Source organism: Euphorbia lathyris, chromosome 9, assembly GCF_963576675.1.
Source record: "Euphorbia lathyris chromosome 9, ddEupLath1.1, whole genome shotgun sequence".
Lineage (NCBI taxonomy): Eukaryota > Viridiplantae > Streptophyta > Magnoliopsida > Malpighiales > Euphorbiaceae > Euphorbia > Euphorbia lathyris.
Genome location: NC_088918.1, coordinates 29207938 through 29222168, shown reverse-complemented (window position 1 = coordinate 29222168; position 14231 = coordinate 29207938). Strand labels below are relative to the sequence as shown.

At 31.0% G+C, this 14231-nt stretch overlaps 1 protein-coding gene across 2 annotated transcripts; it reads left to right on the top strand.

Annotated features, from left to right (window-relative positions):
* The first annotated feature begins 6674 nt into the window (after positions 1-6674).
* LOC136206490 (histone-lysine N-methyltransferase SUVR4) lies at positions 6675-12000 on the top strand. 2 transcript variants are annotated; one of them, XR_010676298.1, is made up of 7 exons: positions 6675-6842; positions 8049-8650; positions 8912-9183; positions 9257-9323; positions 9443-9473; positions 10461-10555; positions 11698-12000. XR_010676298.1 is itself a non-coding variant. In XM_065997556.1 (7 exons), exons 2-7 carry the CDS (start codon positions 8132-8134, stop codon positions 11720-11722), a joined length of 1029 nt encoding a protein of 342 aa, XP_065853628.1. In that variant the 5' UTR covers positions 6675-6842; positions 8049-8131; the 3' UTR covers positions 11723-12000. The 2 variants fall into 2 exon arrangements, 1 of the variants encoding a protein (XP_065853628.1); XM_065997556.1 differs by having other exon boundaries at positions 9423-9473.
* The last annotated feature ends 2231 nt before the right edge of the window (positions 12001-14231 follow it).

The window sequence follows — 14231 nt, the reverse complement described above, 5'->3', positions numbered from 1 at the left end:
ATTTTAGCTTGGTTGTGTTTTCTATTTGTGCATAATATGATTTAATAACTGTTGATGAATCATATTACTTGTGAACATTATATTTTAGTTATTGATTTGTTTTAATGATATTGTTGTTAAAATATTAATGTTTACTCATTTTTAAACATATATGTTACATTCGGTTTTGATCACATGGGCCTTAATGACCATGTAGTATTTGGTCATTCACCGTTAGATCTAGGTTTATTAGAATTGTCACGTCCGTGTCTAAAATTTCTAATCTTTATTTTTGAAATAGATAGTGTTAATTAATTATAAATTTTAAGTATGTTATTGAGTTTAATTTAATGTTTTTAAGTGTAAACTGAAAGTTTTGGGTAAGTTCAAAATAAATTATTATCTATTAGAAAATAAGTTTGACTTTTAGACCGTTAGAAGTACGTTATCATATTTTCCGTTCATACCCGATGCCGTTTTGGGTCGGATGTGACAATTTAGTATCAGAGTTCTTGGTTATTTTGTTTGGACCTAGTGTGGATTGTGATTTAAGAATATGAAAATTTGGAGATAGAAATCCTTAGGGATATATAGTTCGATAGTGAAAAGGTCGATATGAATTTCGAGGACGAAATTCTTTAAGGTGGGAAGAATTATCACGTTCGTGTCTAAAATTTCTAATCTTTATTTTTGAAATAGATAATGTTAATTAATTATAAATTTTAAGTATGTTATTGGGTTTAATTTAATGTTTTTAAGTGTAAACTGAAAGTTTTGGATAAGTTCAAAATAAATTATTATCTATTAGAAAATAAGTTTGGCTTTTAGACAGTTAGAAGTACGTTATCATGTTTTCCGTTCATACCCGATGCCGTTTTGGGTCGGGTGTGACAAGAATCCTATTATGGTGGAGATTTAAAACATCCTAAGGTTAGGATTCAATAAGCCTGTATCTAACGGTGAATGTTTAAATTCATTTGGTCATTAGAGTAAATGTGAACATGGCTGACATTACAAAATATACGTGTTTTTAGATAATATAATACACATTTTAATTGAATTTATATAATAATTTTGTTGATTTTTATGAATAAAAAAATATAAAAATACAAATCTGATTAATGCTTAAATTATTTCTTACTAATCTTTAAAGGTCTTGTCCGGTCAATTAGTGTCTAACGCTTTTTTACAACTTTAGGATTCACTAATATGAATGCTCATGGTGCTCTATTATAATTTATATGTCTTAAATTTATATTCTTTTTAATGTTTTTATATAAAAAAAAATAAAAACCCGTATACAATTATTTTCCGATGATACTCTAACGTCTTTAGCTCCTTGGTACTACAATTAAGTTTTTTTTTTCCCGATATTCAAACTTAAGTTTTGAAATCTAACACCAACAAATAGTTCAAAAAAAAAAAAAAAAAAAATCTAACACCAACTTCGTTTTAAAGATTTTCAATCAAATTTGTTGTTTGTATATAGATAATATTTTTATATCAAGGAGCGAACTCTAAGTCGTTATAAAACAAAAAGTGATAATTCTAAAAATAACTATGTTTTTTTTTTTTTTTTGGGTTTTTTTTACAAAAAGAGGATAGAGGATTTATATACTAATGACATTTAATTTGACCATGATGATAAAATAAAAATTTTAAAAAATAATAATATTTTAATGGTTTGATATATTATGTGTTCTCTGAATTTAACCAAAAGGTTTGATTGACAGTCTGAACTTATATGATATCTTATTAGCCTTCTAAACTTGCTTAAAATATCAGGATTAAGTTTCTGAATCTATAAAAGTACCATAAAAATGTATAAAATAGAAAGTTAATTTGTTTTAAAGACTTTAAATCACGAATTAGTCTTTTATTTTCTATGTTTTAATTTTTTTTACAGATTTAGATAAATTAAAATGTATATCACTTTAAACAAGTTCATGAGACAAATGGATCACTGTAAGCTAGTTTAGGGAGCTAATTGGTCATTTTAAACAAATCTATGTGGCTAATAGGTTATTTTAAGCAAGTTGAGGAGCTAACGAGACACTTTGTAAGTTTAGGAGTCAATCAAGCTATTGGGACAAGTTTAGGGGGGCCTTGATGTATTAAGCCTATTTTAATTCTTCGAATTTTTTAGTTTTGATATTATTTAGGAGAGCATAGGAAATAGTGGTTTTGAAAAATAAAAACGTGGTTTCATGTTAAGTGTGGTACTAAATAAATTTACTTTTTATTTTGAGATAATTAAATTAATAGTATCAATATAAAAGTGATTGGTTTTTGCTAATGGTGATTCCGCTTTTTGCAATAAAAAAACACATACATTTATCTGCAAATCAGTAAAATCACGCTAGTTACTTTTAGAATTATCCATAAGAAAAATGATAAGAGAGACATATACTTTAGGTGTTTCGCCATTCTCTGAGTTAATAATTGGTATTGATTTAAACTCATCAAATAAACATATGGGTTGATGATAATATTGGTAGGGTCAGCGATGACGAATGAGGAAACTCAGGAGAGAGTAAAAAGGGCCTTCAAAGCAACGAGGATCATTGGACTTCCGGATGAGGAAGTTAAACCAATTCTATGGAATCTATGGATGGTGTTTGATAAAAATTGGGAACCTATTGAAGCTGAAAATTATCGGGCGCTTTTCGATGCTTATTTTACCACGAAGGAGGATAATCAGGTATTTACTTAATTAATTTCTCCAATTCTTTTAATTTAATTTATGACTTTTATCAACTATTTCTCCAATTTTGCCAAACTTTTTTTATTTACTATTTAGAATTAAAAGACAAAAAGTAGTTCCGATAAATGAAACCAAACGGACACTAATGATTTTGGACACGTTTGTTTAAAAAGAAGACAATTTACCTTAAATTGTATTTTTAAGGGGAAAATACAATAGTTTAATCGATTTGCAAATTGATAAATGCAATTTTATATTTTTATAAAAGAATGATTGCATTTTACTAAATTAGTAAAAATACGTTAACTATAATGACATGACATGTTGATTTGTTGACTCTATTGATGTAATAAAATAGAATGCTAAATTTTACTGACGTGGTGGCATGTTGACTAAATTAATGTGCCATGTTGATTAGAGGATTTGTTAAATGGTTTTAATTAAATTCCTAATTCTAATTTTATTAACTATGCAACATGTATGCCCCTTTTAAAGAAATTAAATAAAAGCAATTATTTTTTTTATTTACAAAGGGATGAAATCATAAAGATTTTCTTATTTTTATTGTTAAATTTCTTAGGTTAGGTTTTGAAGTTTGGTGACCAATTATATTAGTGGTGGGTAAATTGCATCTACTGTCACTAAACTTTGCTTATTTTCACGATAAATCCATTAAACTTTAATTGTTTGTAGTGATTTTTTTGCCGATTGGGCTTTGCCTAGGGCCGCCTAAGCAACGTTGAATAAAATTGTCTTTTATTATTAATTTTTACTTTTGATCATTGTCGTATGATTATTCATGAATTGTATTTATTATTTTCATATATTTTGGTTTAATTGCGTTCTCTATTTGTTGAAATGATATAGTTTAAGACTTTATGATGATTATTGGGTAGCCTTTTGTTATTACGTGTAAACATTATATTTTATTTGTTTGTTTGAGTTGTTTTGATAATATTATTGTTGAAATGTTGATATTTACACATTTTTAAATATATATGTTACAAATATACGTGTTTCTCTATATTAAATAATTATATATTCTTATTTTAGATAATATAATACATAATTTATTTGAATTTACACAACAATTTGTTAATTAACAAGTAAAAGATATAAAAATACAATTTCTCTCTCCTAACCATGGTTCAAATCCAAGGTCGTCTAAATTGCTTAGGCGCTCGAAATCGAGAATCCGTCACAATTTTTTTCGATTAGTCCATCTTGGCATTTTTTGCCCTTGGGTGATTTTTGTCGTATGGGCTCTGCCTAGGGCGTCACCTAAGCGACGATGAATAAAAGTGTTTTTTTTTCTTTATTATAATTCAATTTTGAACATTGTCACATGGTTATTCGTGAATTGTGTTTATTATTTTCGAATATTTTGGTTTCATTGTGTTCTCTACTTACTTAAATAATATGATTTAAGACTTTAAGGACATTGTTTAATAACTTTTGATGAATTATATTATCTGAACATTATATTAGTTGTTTCAGAGATATTGTTGTTGAAATATTGATGTTTATACATTTTTAAAAATACACGTTACAAATATGCCTACTTTTATATGAGTTTTTTTTTTATTAAAGATGGGGAGGGAGCAAAGACATCCCAACTAGGTTGACACCTCCCTAAAAACTCTAGATATTATTAAAAGAAAATAAAAAATAAAAAAGTTCATACAACCAGAAAAAGAGAGAAGCTAAGTGAACCGGAACGATGGCCGGCTCCACATATTGCCCCTAATAAGTCCAGTACAGAAATCTGGTGCGGAATTCCACCATTCTACCTACTTTTATGTGATAGAATATATATTTTAATCGACTTTATATACAATTTTTTTGATTTACAAATAAAAAATACAACAATACATCCGATTAATATCCAATGAATTCTTAAGGGCATTGTTGGTTCAACTAACTCCTACCGTTTTTTACAACCTTGCTCCTAGATAAACACCACCTGAAGAATTAAAGTTACTGAGAATGTCATCGATTCTTGGATTTTGTTTATTTATTTTGAGGCATTGACCGAAATTTAGTAGGCATAATGTTAGAAAGTGTAAAGTTAAGTGATTTTTAAGAATTTATAAATATTCTAACAATTTTTTAAGAGTTTAATGGCTTTTGATGACCACGTATTATAAATTTTTTAGAATTTATGATATTCTAACAAATTTTAATTCTTTGAATTCTTTGATTTGAAGTTATTTAGATGTTATTTAGTTAGGTGAGAGAAAGTGTATATTTAAAAAGTTAAAGCACTAGAAATATTAATTTTGAAAAATAAATATACTTCTAAACAACTTTAATTATAAGACTTTTCACTATTAAGGTTGTAAGTTTTATTTTAATATAGTAATTGAAATTTAATAATCATAATATTAGAAAATACAAAGTTATGAACTGTCATGGATAAAGTTCAGTGGCAATTAAACCTATTCAAGGATTCGTTGGTCCGTCTAATCCACCAATCCCGCTCTATATGGGCTGGGCTTGGACATGCATGATTAGATTTTGGCCCAGCTCGAATATAAGATGGAATGGACTTTGGATTTATCTCAAAATCCATGGTTAGCCCGACTCAGTCCGCCTTCTATAATTTATAATTTATATTTTTATATATCATTTTATAACTGAATACTATAGAAGAAATTTGATCCGTTGAAACATTAAATACTATTACAATGAAATGATCGATGTGGTTTGTGAAAATATTATTGGCTTAATACATACCCAGCCCCCTAAAGTTGTCCATTTTATTCATTTAACCCCTTCAACTTAAGGGACATCCTTTTAACCCCCTAAACTCCAAAAAAACGCTACTTTTAACCCCCTATCATCTGACGTGGCATTGACCTAGTCAACGTTTGTGTCTCAAACACAGGAGGCGCGTGAGAGGATTTTGTTCTTGCCTCCAACGGTAAAAAAAAATGCATACAACCCCCTAAAGTTGTCCATTTTGTTCATTTAACCCCTCACCTCACGGGACAACCCTTTAACCCCCTAAACTCCAAAAAAATCCTAGTTCCAACTCAAGTACGGGCATTGGAGATAAAGAAGATTTAATTGGTGTCTTTCTAATTTTTAATTGGTGCTTTTTTTGGTCTCAATCCACGCTGGAATTGTAAAAAATGCTTTAACTTTGTATGAATTATGACCACAATGTATATAGATACAGTGGAAGGCAATACAAAGGAAGAGTTAAAATCTGATTTGATATGAAGTATAGAATACAGTGGAAGAGAAGTGATGACTAAATGATATTTATAGCAATTTTTCAATATTAAGGACTTTCAAAAGAAGAAAGTAGGAAAGAAAAGAGCAAATTATACACACGGACAATATTATATCTCTGCAGTCTAAAATATGGGGTTAAAAGTAGCGTTTTTTTGGAGTTTAGGGGGTTAAAGGGGCGGCCCGTGAGGTGAGGGGGTTAAATGAACAAAATGGACAACTTTAGGGGGCTGGGTAATACAGGATACACACGTGTCACGTGCGTGATACACACGGACAACATTATATCTCGACATTCTAAAATAGGGGGTTAAAAGTAGCATTTTTTTGGAGTTTAGGGGGTTAAAAGGATGTCCCTTAAGTTGAAGGGATTAAATGAATAAAATGGACAACTTTAAGGGGCTGGGTATGTATTAAGCCAATATTATTTTGTGCTTTTGTTTTTATGAGTTTTACATTTTACATTAAATTTTATACGGTGAAATAATTTAAATTCAATACTAAATAAATTTCAAAGAAAAATATTGGACGGGCTGGATCAGGTTTGGAATTTATAATTTCTTTCTCGGACTGAGCATGACCGAGCCCGAATTTTAAATCGTGTCGGTTGGGTTGGGCTGGGCTTGGGAATATGATTTTAGAGCTCAACCCGATTGAGCCCGGCCCGAACCCGGCCATGAACAGATCTAGTGGCAATGGTGTAATTTAACCGATCAGTCGAAGTAAATCAAAACAAGGTAACTCATTTTCTCTCTTTTATTGGAATAGGGCATTGAAAGTGGAAAGAAAGGAGTCGAAGCGGATGAAGAGGGAGGCAGATCAAAATCTCAACAATGCTCTGGATCTACAAGAAACGGCTCTGCAACTTTCGCTAAAGGATCAATTTCTGACCAATTTTCAGCTGTATGCCTTCCAGATCCAGGTATATTTTTGTTCTAATATGCAAAACCAATATTTGAATCTTTAATTTTAATAGTCCTTATACTTGTATTTGCTTGATTAGGTTCTCCATGCCTGTTTATATATATATATTATTCAACTGGGTGTTCAATTTGGTTCAGCTCTGATTTTCATTCCAAAATAGAGCATCACCAAATCACTCCGATTCTTGAAATCCAACTTCAATAGACTCTTAATTTCTCCTCAAAACCACCAGAGCCTCATTTTACTCTCATTCTTAAGGAGTCTCTTCCCCTGTTAACATATAAAATAACAGTGTTAAGCCTTAACCTTTGTGAATATTACCAATAAATGAGTAAATATGAGTTAAAATTGTTGGAGATGATGCCTATTTTTTAATTTTTTGAGGGGCCAAGGGTAAATTGTTTATAGTATTATTTTTAGAGAGGTAAGTAAGAATCTCTTGGAGATGCTAGCAAGTTTTACTAAATCCCTAATTGAACACTTTCTATCTAATATTAGAGGTAAATTGCATCCATGACCCTTTTAAATTTTATCTTACTTTCTTTATGGCTCCTCGACTTGAGAACCGGACATAAAATTCTTTGAACTCTGCTCTTTCCTGATATTAAAAGTAGTCCATTAACATCTGATCAACCTAAGCGGGTAACCCTCCATTGTAATTGAGAGTGATGGAAATGATATTCTAAGTAAATTTAATTCTTAAACATTTGGGTTGAGTTCATCTAGATATTCTGTTGTTTGGTTAGGTTACAAAAGTTGTTGTTTAAAGAGACAAAAGCACCAAAAATTGTGATTTGGAAAATCGAAAACATGGTTCCATCCATGATAAATGTGGTTTTAAACAACTTTATTTTTTAGACTTTTCTATTTTGAGGCTGCCATCGCTCATTTTGAGGTCATTTACTTTTATAATGGATTTTTATGTTAATAAAGGATACAATTAAGGGACTTTCATGTGCTTTTTTGAAGTTCAAGGACCATAATGAAAGTAAGGTCAAAGTTAAAAGACCATGGGTGTAATTTAGCTCTAGTATATAGAGTAAAACAACAAAAGAAATACCAAACAGACAAACTAAAACATTCTGAAGCCTTTTTTTTTCGAAATTTTCAGTTCTTGTACATAAAGGTAATGTTCTTTCAGTTTGACATATTGAATAATAATCCTACGCAACATCAAACTTTAAGAGTGTGCGTCTCAATGCAGGTTCAAGTTCAAATGAGAGGCCAAAAAAGAGGCTATCTGGAGCCTCTAATTCAGAGCCTTCAAACTCTCAGTATCACACCAACATGCAGCTGCAGGAAAATAAAGATGTTGTTAATGTAAGTGACATTAGCAAAGGTGTTGAAAATGTCAAGATATCGTTGGTTGATGAAAAGGGGAAAGGAAAACTCCCCAAGTTTACATACATGTCGCAGAATGTGGTTTATCAAAACGCATACATGCAGATTTCACTGGCTAGAATTTCAGATGAAGATTGCTGTTCAAGTTGTTCTGGAGATTGTCTTTCATCTGAGATTCCCTGTGCTTGTGCTCGCGAAACGGGGGGTGAATTTGCATACACCAAACATGGTCTTCTGAAGGAGGAGTTCTTAGATGATTGTATGCGTGTCATGCAAAATCCTAAAGATCATCACTTTGTGTTTTGTAAAGATTGTCCTTTAGAAAGATCAAAGGATGCTTATGTTCTGGATGTGTGCAAGGGTCATTTGATCAGAAAGTTCATTAAAGAATGCTGGATCAAATGCGGTTGTGATATGAACTGTGGAAACAGAGTAGTACAGCGCGGACTTAGATGCAATTTGCAGGTATGTTGCTTTCCCTAATTTTTCTTTGTTTATAGCAATTTTCTCTATTAAGCTTGAGTCCATGTTTTTTGTCCTATACTAAACCCTCTAAAGAGTGGTTGTAACTTCTAATTTATTCGTAAATGGAATCCTTCTATCCTTACCAAAGTTTTTCCTAATTTGTTTGAGGTTTTTTTATATAAAATCTATATCAATTTTATTCCAAAACTATTAGTTGTTGGCTTGTGATTGTATGATTAACTCAGGAGCATTATGCCTCAGGTATTTATGACTGGCGAAGGTAAAGGATGGGGTATTAGAACAGTTGAGAAGTTAGCCAAAGGAACCTTCATATGTGAATACGTTGGAGAAATATTGACTAACACTGAGTTGTATGATCGTAATCTGCAAATTAATGGCAGTGGGAGTGGGGGACATACATATCCGGTTACACTTGATGCTGATTGGGGTTCTGAAAGACTTCTCAAAGATGAAGAAGCCCTTTGTCTCGATGCTACTTTTTGTGGAAATGTTGCTCGCTTTATTAATCATAGGTAACATTTCTCTCTAACACTTTTAACCCCTTCACAATTAGCTAGAAATGAATGGTTGTACTATTTGTGACAGATGCAATGATGCTAATTTGATTGATATTCCAGTTGAAGTTGAGACCCCAGATCGGCATTACTACCATGTATGCATCTTCTTTCCACCTTTTTTCCTTAACTGCCCACAAACAATTAACTTCATATTCTTCTAAAAGAGCTTATATTATATGTGATATATGATGCAGCTTGCCTTTTTCACTAACAGAGAAGTGGGAGCAATGGAAGAACTTACATGGGTAACTAACCTACAGTACTGTATTCTTCTTCACTTAATTTGAAATACATCATTTGTAGAATTTTTACTCTACTTCTGAAAGGGACTGGGAGTTTGATACCAATGGGTATCGGAAACGCTAGAAAATTTCATGGTAGTTGTGTATGGAGCTTTGATTTTTTCCAATGTTATAAAACTCGGACCGGTCGGTCGAACTGGGAACCGACTAGGGACAACGGAGGTATTAAGCCTTTATTATTTATCATTCCCAAAGGAACCGTCACTACAAGAAAACAGCTCGTTAGCTACTGCAATTTTGGTAGCTGATCCGGTAGCTAAAGCAGATTACGGACTGAATATAACGGTGTACTACTATATGCATTCAGTCGGTAAACTCTTAGTTGGTGGACAAACGCCGACTATTTCTGTCGATAGTCGCTGGATATAGCGACTGTTTGATTTAGTCGCTGAGCAGTCACAATTTTACCGACCACATTCTCCGAGTAATTGTAGTCGCTAATAAGATAAGAGTATTATTAACCTTATAAACTCATACTTTCCTCCTAAACAAGGTTTAAGGTTAATGCTTACTTCCTTTAATATTCCCTCATAACTTTCCATCCAATCAATCCTTAGTTAATGTTTCAATGGAGGACACTGATATCCCAGAGAAATCTAAAGTTTCTGATTTCTGGAATCATGGTTGGAGTAGAACAGTGACATGAAATAAAGTTCAATAAACAACTTTATTATCCCATGAGTTTATCATCAAGTGATTAGATATAGTGCTTTACTGTATCTTATGTTAGCTATAATATATTATGTTAGATCATCCAAGAGACTAATAAATTTTATTAGGTTTTTAAAAAAAAAGTTAAATTTTATAGAATTTGTAGAAAAATTCAACTTCTTTGTTCCTTCTTATATCAGTAAGAGTCAGAATTTTATCTCCATTATTGAGGAGCTTCTATTCCGTGTCGCAAATGACTAATCAATATACTATATGTAGGATTATGGAATCGACTTTGAAGATGATGGCCATCCGATTAAAGCATTTGCTTGTTATTGTGGAAGTGCTGTTTGCCGAGATAGACAAGCAAAAAGGTCCTAATGTTTTTACTTTTTATTTATCAATTTAATATTACATACTAATTTGAATTAATTTAAATAACTAATCATATATACGTATATATATACATAACAAATATGTGTAGCTTAAATTTAAACCTATTTGTAGCTTAAATTTAAATTTGTGGTTTAATAGTTTATAAATAAAAGTCTTTAGTATATTTTGTTAATAAAATGCATTATTTTAAAGTTTTAATGAGAACCAAAAACGTCAATTTGACTCATAAATTGTCAAATTAGTAAAAAAAACCTGTAAAATGTAAATATTTTTTTTAGTAATATGTAAATATTTTTTTTAAAGATAAAAATACTCTTTGACCAACATTTGTACACTTGACCATAACTTAATAATGTAATTTAATATTTTTTTCTGCTAATAGTTTAAACCACATTCCCTTTTTTACAAAAACAAAACAATAATCCTCAATTTGTAAATCGATGAAATTGCATGGGTTTTACTTGTATTTTCCCTTTTAAAATATTGTGTTTTTTTAATACAACATACCATATCTTTTATCTGTAAAATTTTAAATTACAGGCATGCGGCATAGAGAAAACTACATGCATTGTTTTTTTTTTCTTTTTCCATAACATAAATATGAAAATAGGAATCTTATTTAGACATCAATTTTGCCAACTTGGAAGTCTAAATTTAACAAGTTTAAGTATATGATAGATCCAAGTATAAGTTCCAAAATGGCAAACCGTAAAAATGTGAAAAGTTTTAACCGATGTTTGCTTATCAAAAAATATTGTGTTTTGGAATATTGAGTAACTGAAAATAAAATATTTTTCAGTTTTTGGGTACAACACTGAAACACAAGAAAAAGTAGTCGATGATTACTATTTTCAAACAGTATGGTTCAAAAAGTTTAGAAAAATATTTTTCTCATTTTTCTTCGTATATTTTCTTTGACTAATTTAAAAATTTTCCTTGACTTTTTTCTCTAAGCAAACTACCACTGAAAAATCGTAAAAATATTTTTCGACAAATAAAAGAGAGATTGAATATGTAATTATATTGTGTTAAGTCGTCTTAAAAGGTTTGTTGTATTAAATTTGAGTAAAAAGACTAGGTTTAGTTATAAAATATTTTAAGCTGTTGTAATTGTTGGCAGGCATACGCGGCGAAGAAGTCGATAACGTTTTTTGGATGAGAAATTCTAGGATGGGGGCGCGACCACCATATCATTCATTGGTTGTTAGCAAATGATTTTTTTTATATATAATCAACTATATACATATTATATTCTCTTTTATTTACTGTTTTATTTATGAACTTAGTTTTTTTTTTCTTCTTATTGTTGGTAAGAAAGTTTTCTACCACTTTTGTACCACCATATCATCCATTGGTTTTTACAATGATGTTTTTATGTAATCAACTATATAAGCATTATATTCTTATTCATTTACAATCCTAATTATGAACTTAGTTTTTTTTCTTATTTTTGGTAAGAAAGTTTTCTAAAAACTTTTTGGCATGCCGACACTTTCTTCAAAATGCTAAGAAACAATTGTTAATGTACGAAATTTTATAAATTTACCTTGTACTATTTCCAAATAAGATCAAATTCACAGAAATTTTGAGCAAACTAGTTTGACAGTTATTTGATCATATGTCAAACTTGATCATATGTCAAACCTTCTAAATAAGTTGGTTAATAGATTTAAGCAGTTGTTTACTTTTAGTAGGTTGTTTGTAATTGTGATGGTAACACAAAACATTTTAGGCTTTGTTTGGATGATGGTATTTGGAGGTATGTGAGGGTAAGTGTAATTAGTTAACCTTGGTTGTTTTGAGGTGTAATTAAAAAGTACATTAAAATCTTCATAAATTAATACTCGATATTTTAATAACCTCTTTGAAATAATAATTTCTTTTGGTCCCAATTTGGGCCAGATCACTAATTTTATACTTGATAAATTAATATCTTTATAAATTAATAAAATTTCATGGTCCCAACATTATTAATTTATATAGGGTTTAGTGTATAGTAAGTGATGGTAGTTTAACAAATGCCTTATTCTTTCTCTTTCGTTGGACAATTAATTAGTTTAACAAAAATCCTTTTTTGACCATAATTTTTTTATAAAATCAAATCCTCAATCCACTTGTACTCTAAGGGCCTGTTTGTTTTACCTACTGTTTGCTGCTGCTGTTTGCTGTTACGGTTTGCTGTTTGCTGTTACGGTTTGCAGTTTGAAAAAGCTGTTTTTCCAAAAAGCAGAGATTCTCTGCTTTTGTAAAAGGCTGCTTTTCGGGTGTAAAAGGCAAACAGGAGATCCCTAACCAAACACCCAATACTGCTTTTCAGATGTAAAAGGCAAACAGGAGGTCACTAACCAAACACCTAAAACTCTCCCTTTTGAAATGAAAATGCAAAAAAGGAGCATGAAAAGGAGCAAACAAACACCCCCTAAGTCTACTAATCCATCACTTTAATCTCTATTTATTTTCACCTATACAATTTTATCCTCCTATATTTCCTTATAGTTTGTGCTATTTAATTTAGGGACTTAAAAATATATCTAGGTGCTGTTTGGTTCATAACTAATATTTTTTTTTATTTCAAAATCACCCCTCATATCTACCATCATATGTTTCACATTTCACGTGAAAACCTGAAATATGGTAAAAACGGAAAAAATGTGAAAATGGTAGAAATGGGAGAAGCCAGAAAAAGGATAAAAACGAGAGAACATGAAAAACAAGTAAAGGATAAAAACGTGGAAAATGAGAATTTGAACAAGTATTTTTCTTGGCAGTCCGAAATCAGCCCATAGAGTAAATCTATTATATTTTATTTATCATACTTTGTTCCATTATACATATTTTTTTATAAGACTTCTCCAAAGTAGGGGTAAACAATCATTTTTCAAACCGTTTAATTTGAAAAATGTTTTGTTTCAAAATGCACACAACTTAATAATAAAGTAGGGGCACCCAAAGACACTAGAGTCGAAGTCCTGCAATGAAAACCTTTCAAGGATGTATGGAGGTCGAAAATGATCACAGAAAAATAACTCGTCAGTAAGTTAAAGTAAGCCCTTTCCCATTTAAAACCAACTTTTTTCAGAGAACCAAATTAAATTTCGGAAAATCTTAGAGAGTGTCGTAACTCAGTTTTCCGAGCTCAATTTGGAGGTCTAACGAGGAAGTTGAGACTTGTTGAAATTCGAAACCAAATTGCACAAGAACCTTACATAGCGTCATTTTTAGCCACAGGTCGTGCACACACAAAAAATTGGCTCGTTGAAACGAGTCCAACAGAACAAGAGTCATCGAAATCAGAGATCGAAGGGCATTCGTGGGCCATAAATCCATGAAAGAGAGTTTTCTTTAGGGGAGGACATGTGTCGACACGTGGATGGCACACACCAAACACATGTTTGTGTTCTCTAGGTTGTGCACAACATGCGCCAGATGCGCTTGGCACATGTGTCACGACGTGTCTGATGTGCCTGATGCGTGTTGGCAGGCTGTTTGCCAGCACGTGAGATAGTCAGATGTGCGACAATCTGTTTTCTCTCCCTTTTCTCACATTAGCTTTTCTGAATTTAAAGAGATTAAAGGCTTGAAATTCCCCTTTTTGACCTTGCTTTATTTTCTTTTTCCAATTGAAACCCTAAAATCCTAGTGAAGCCTATAAAT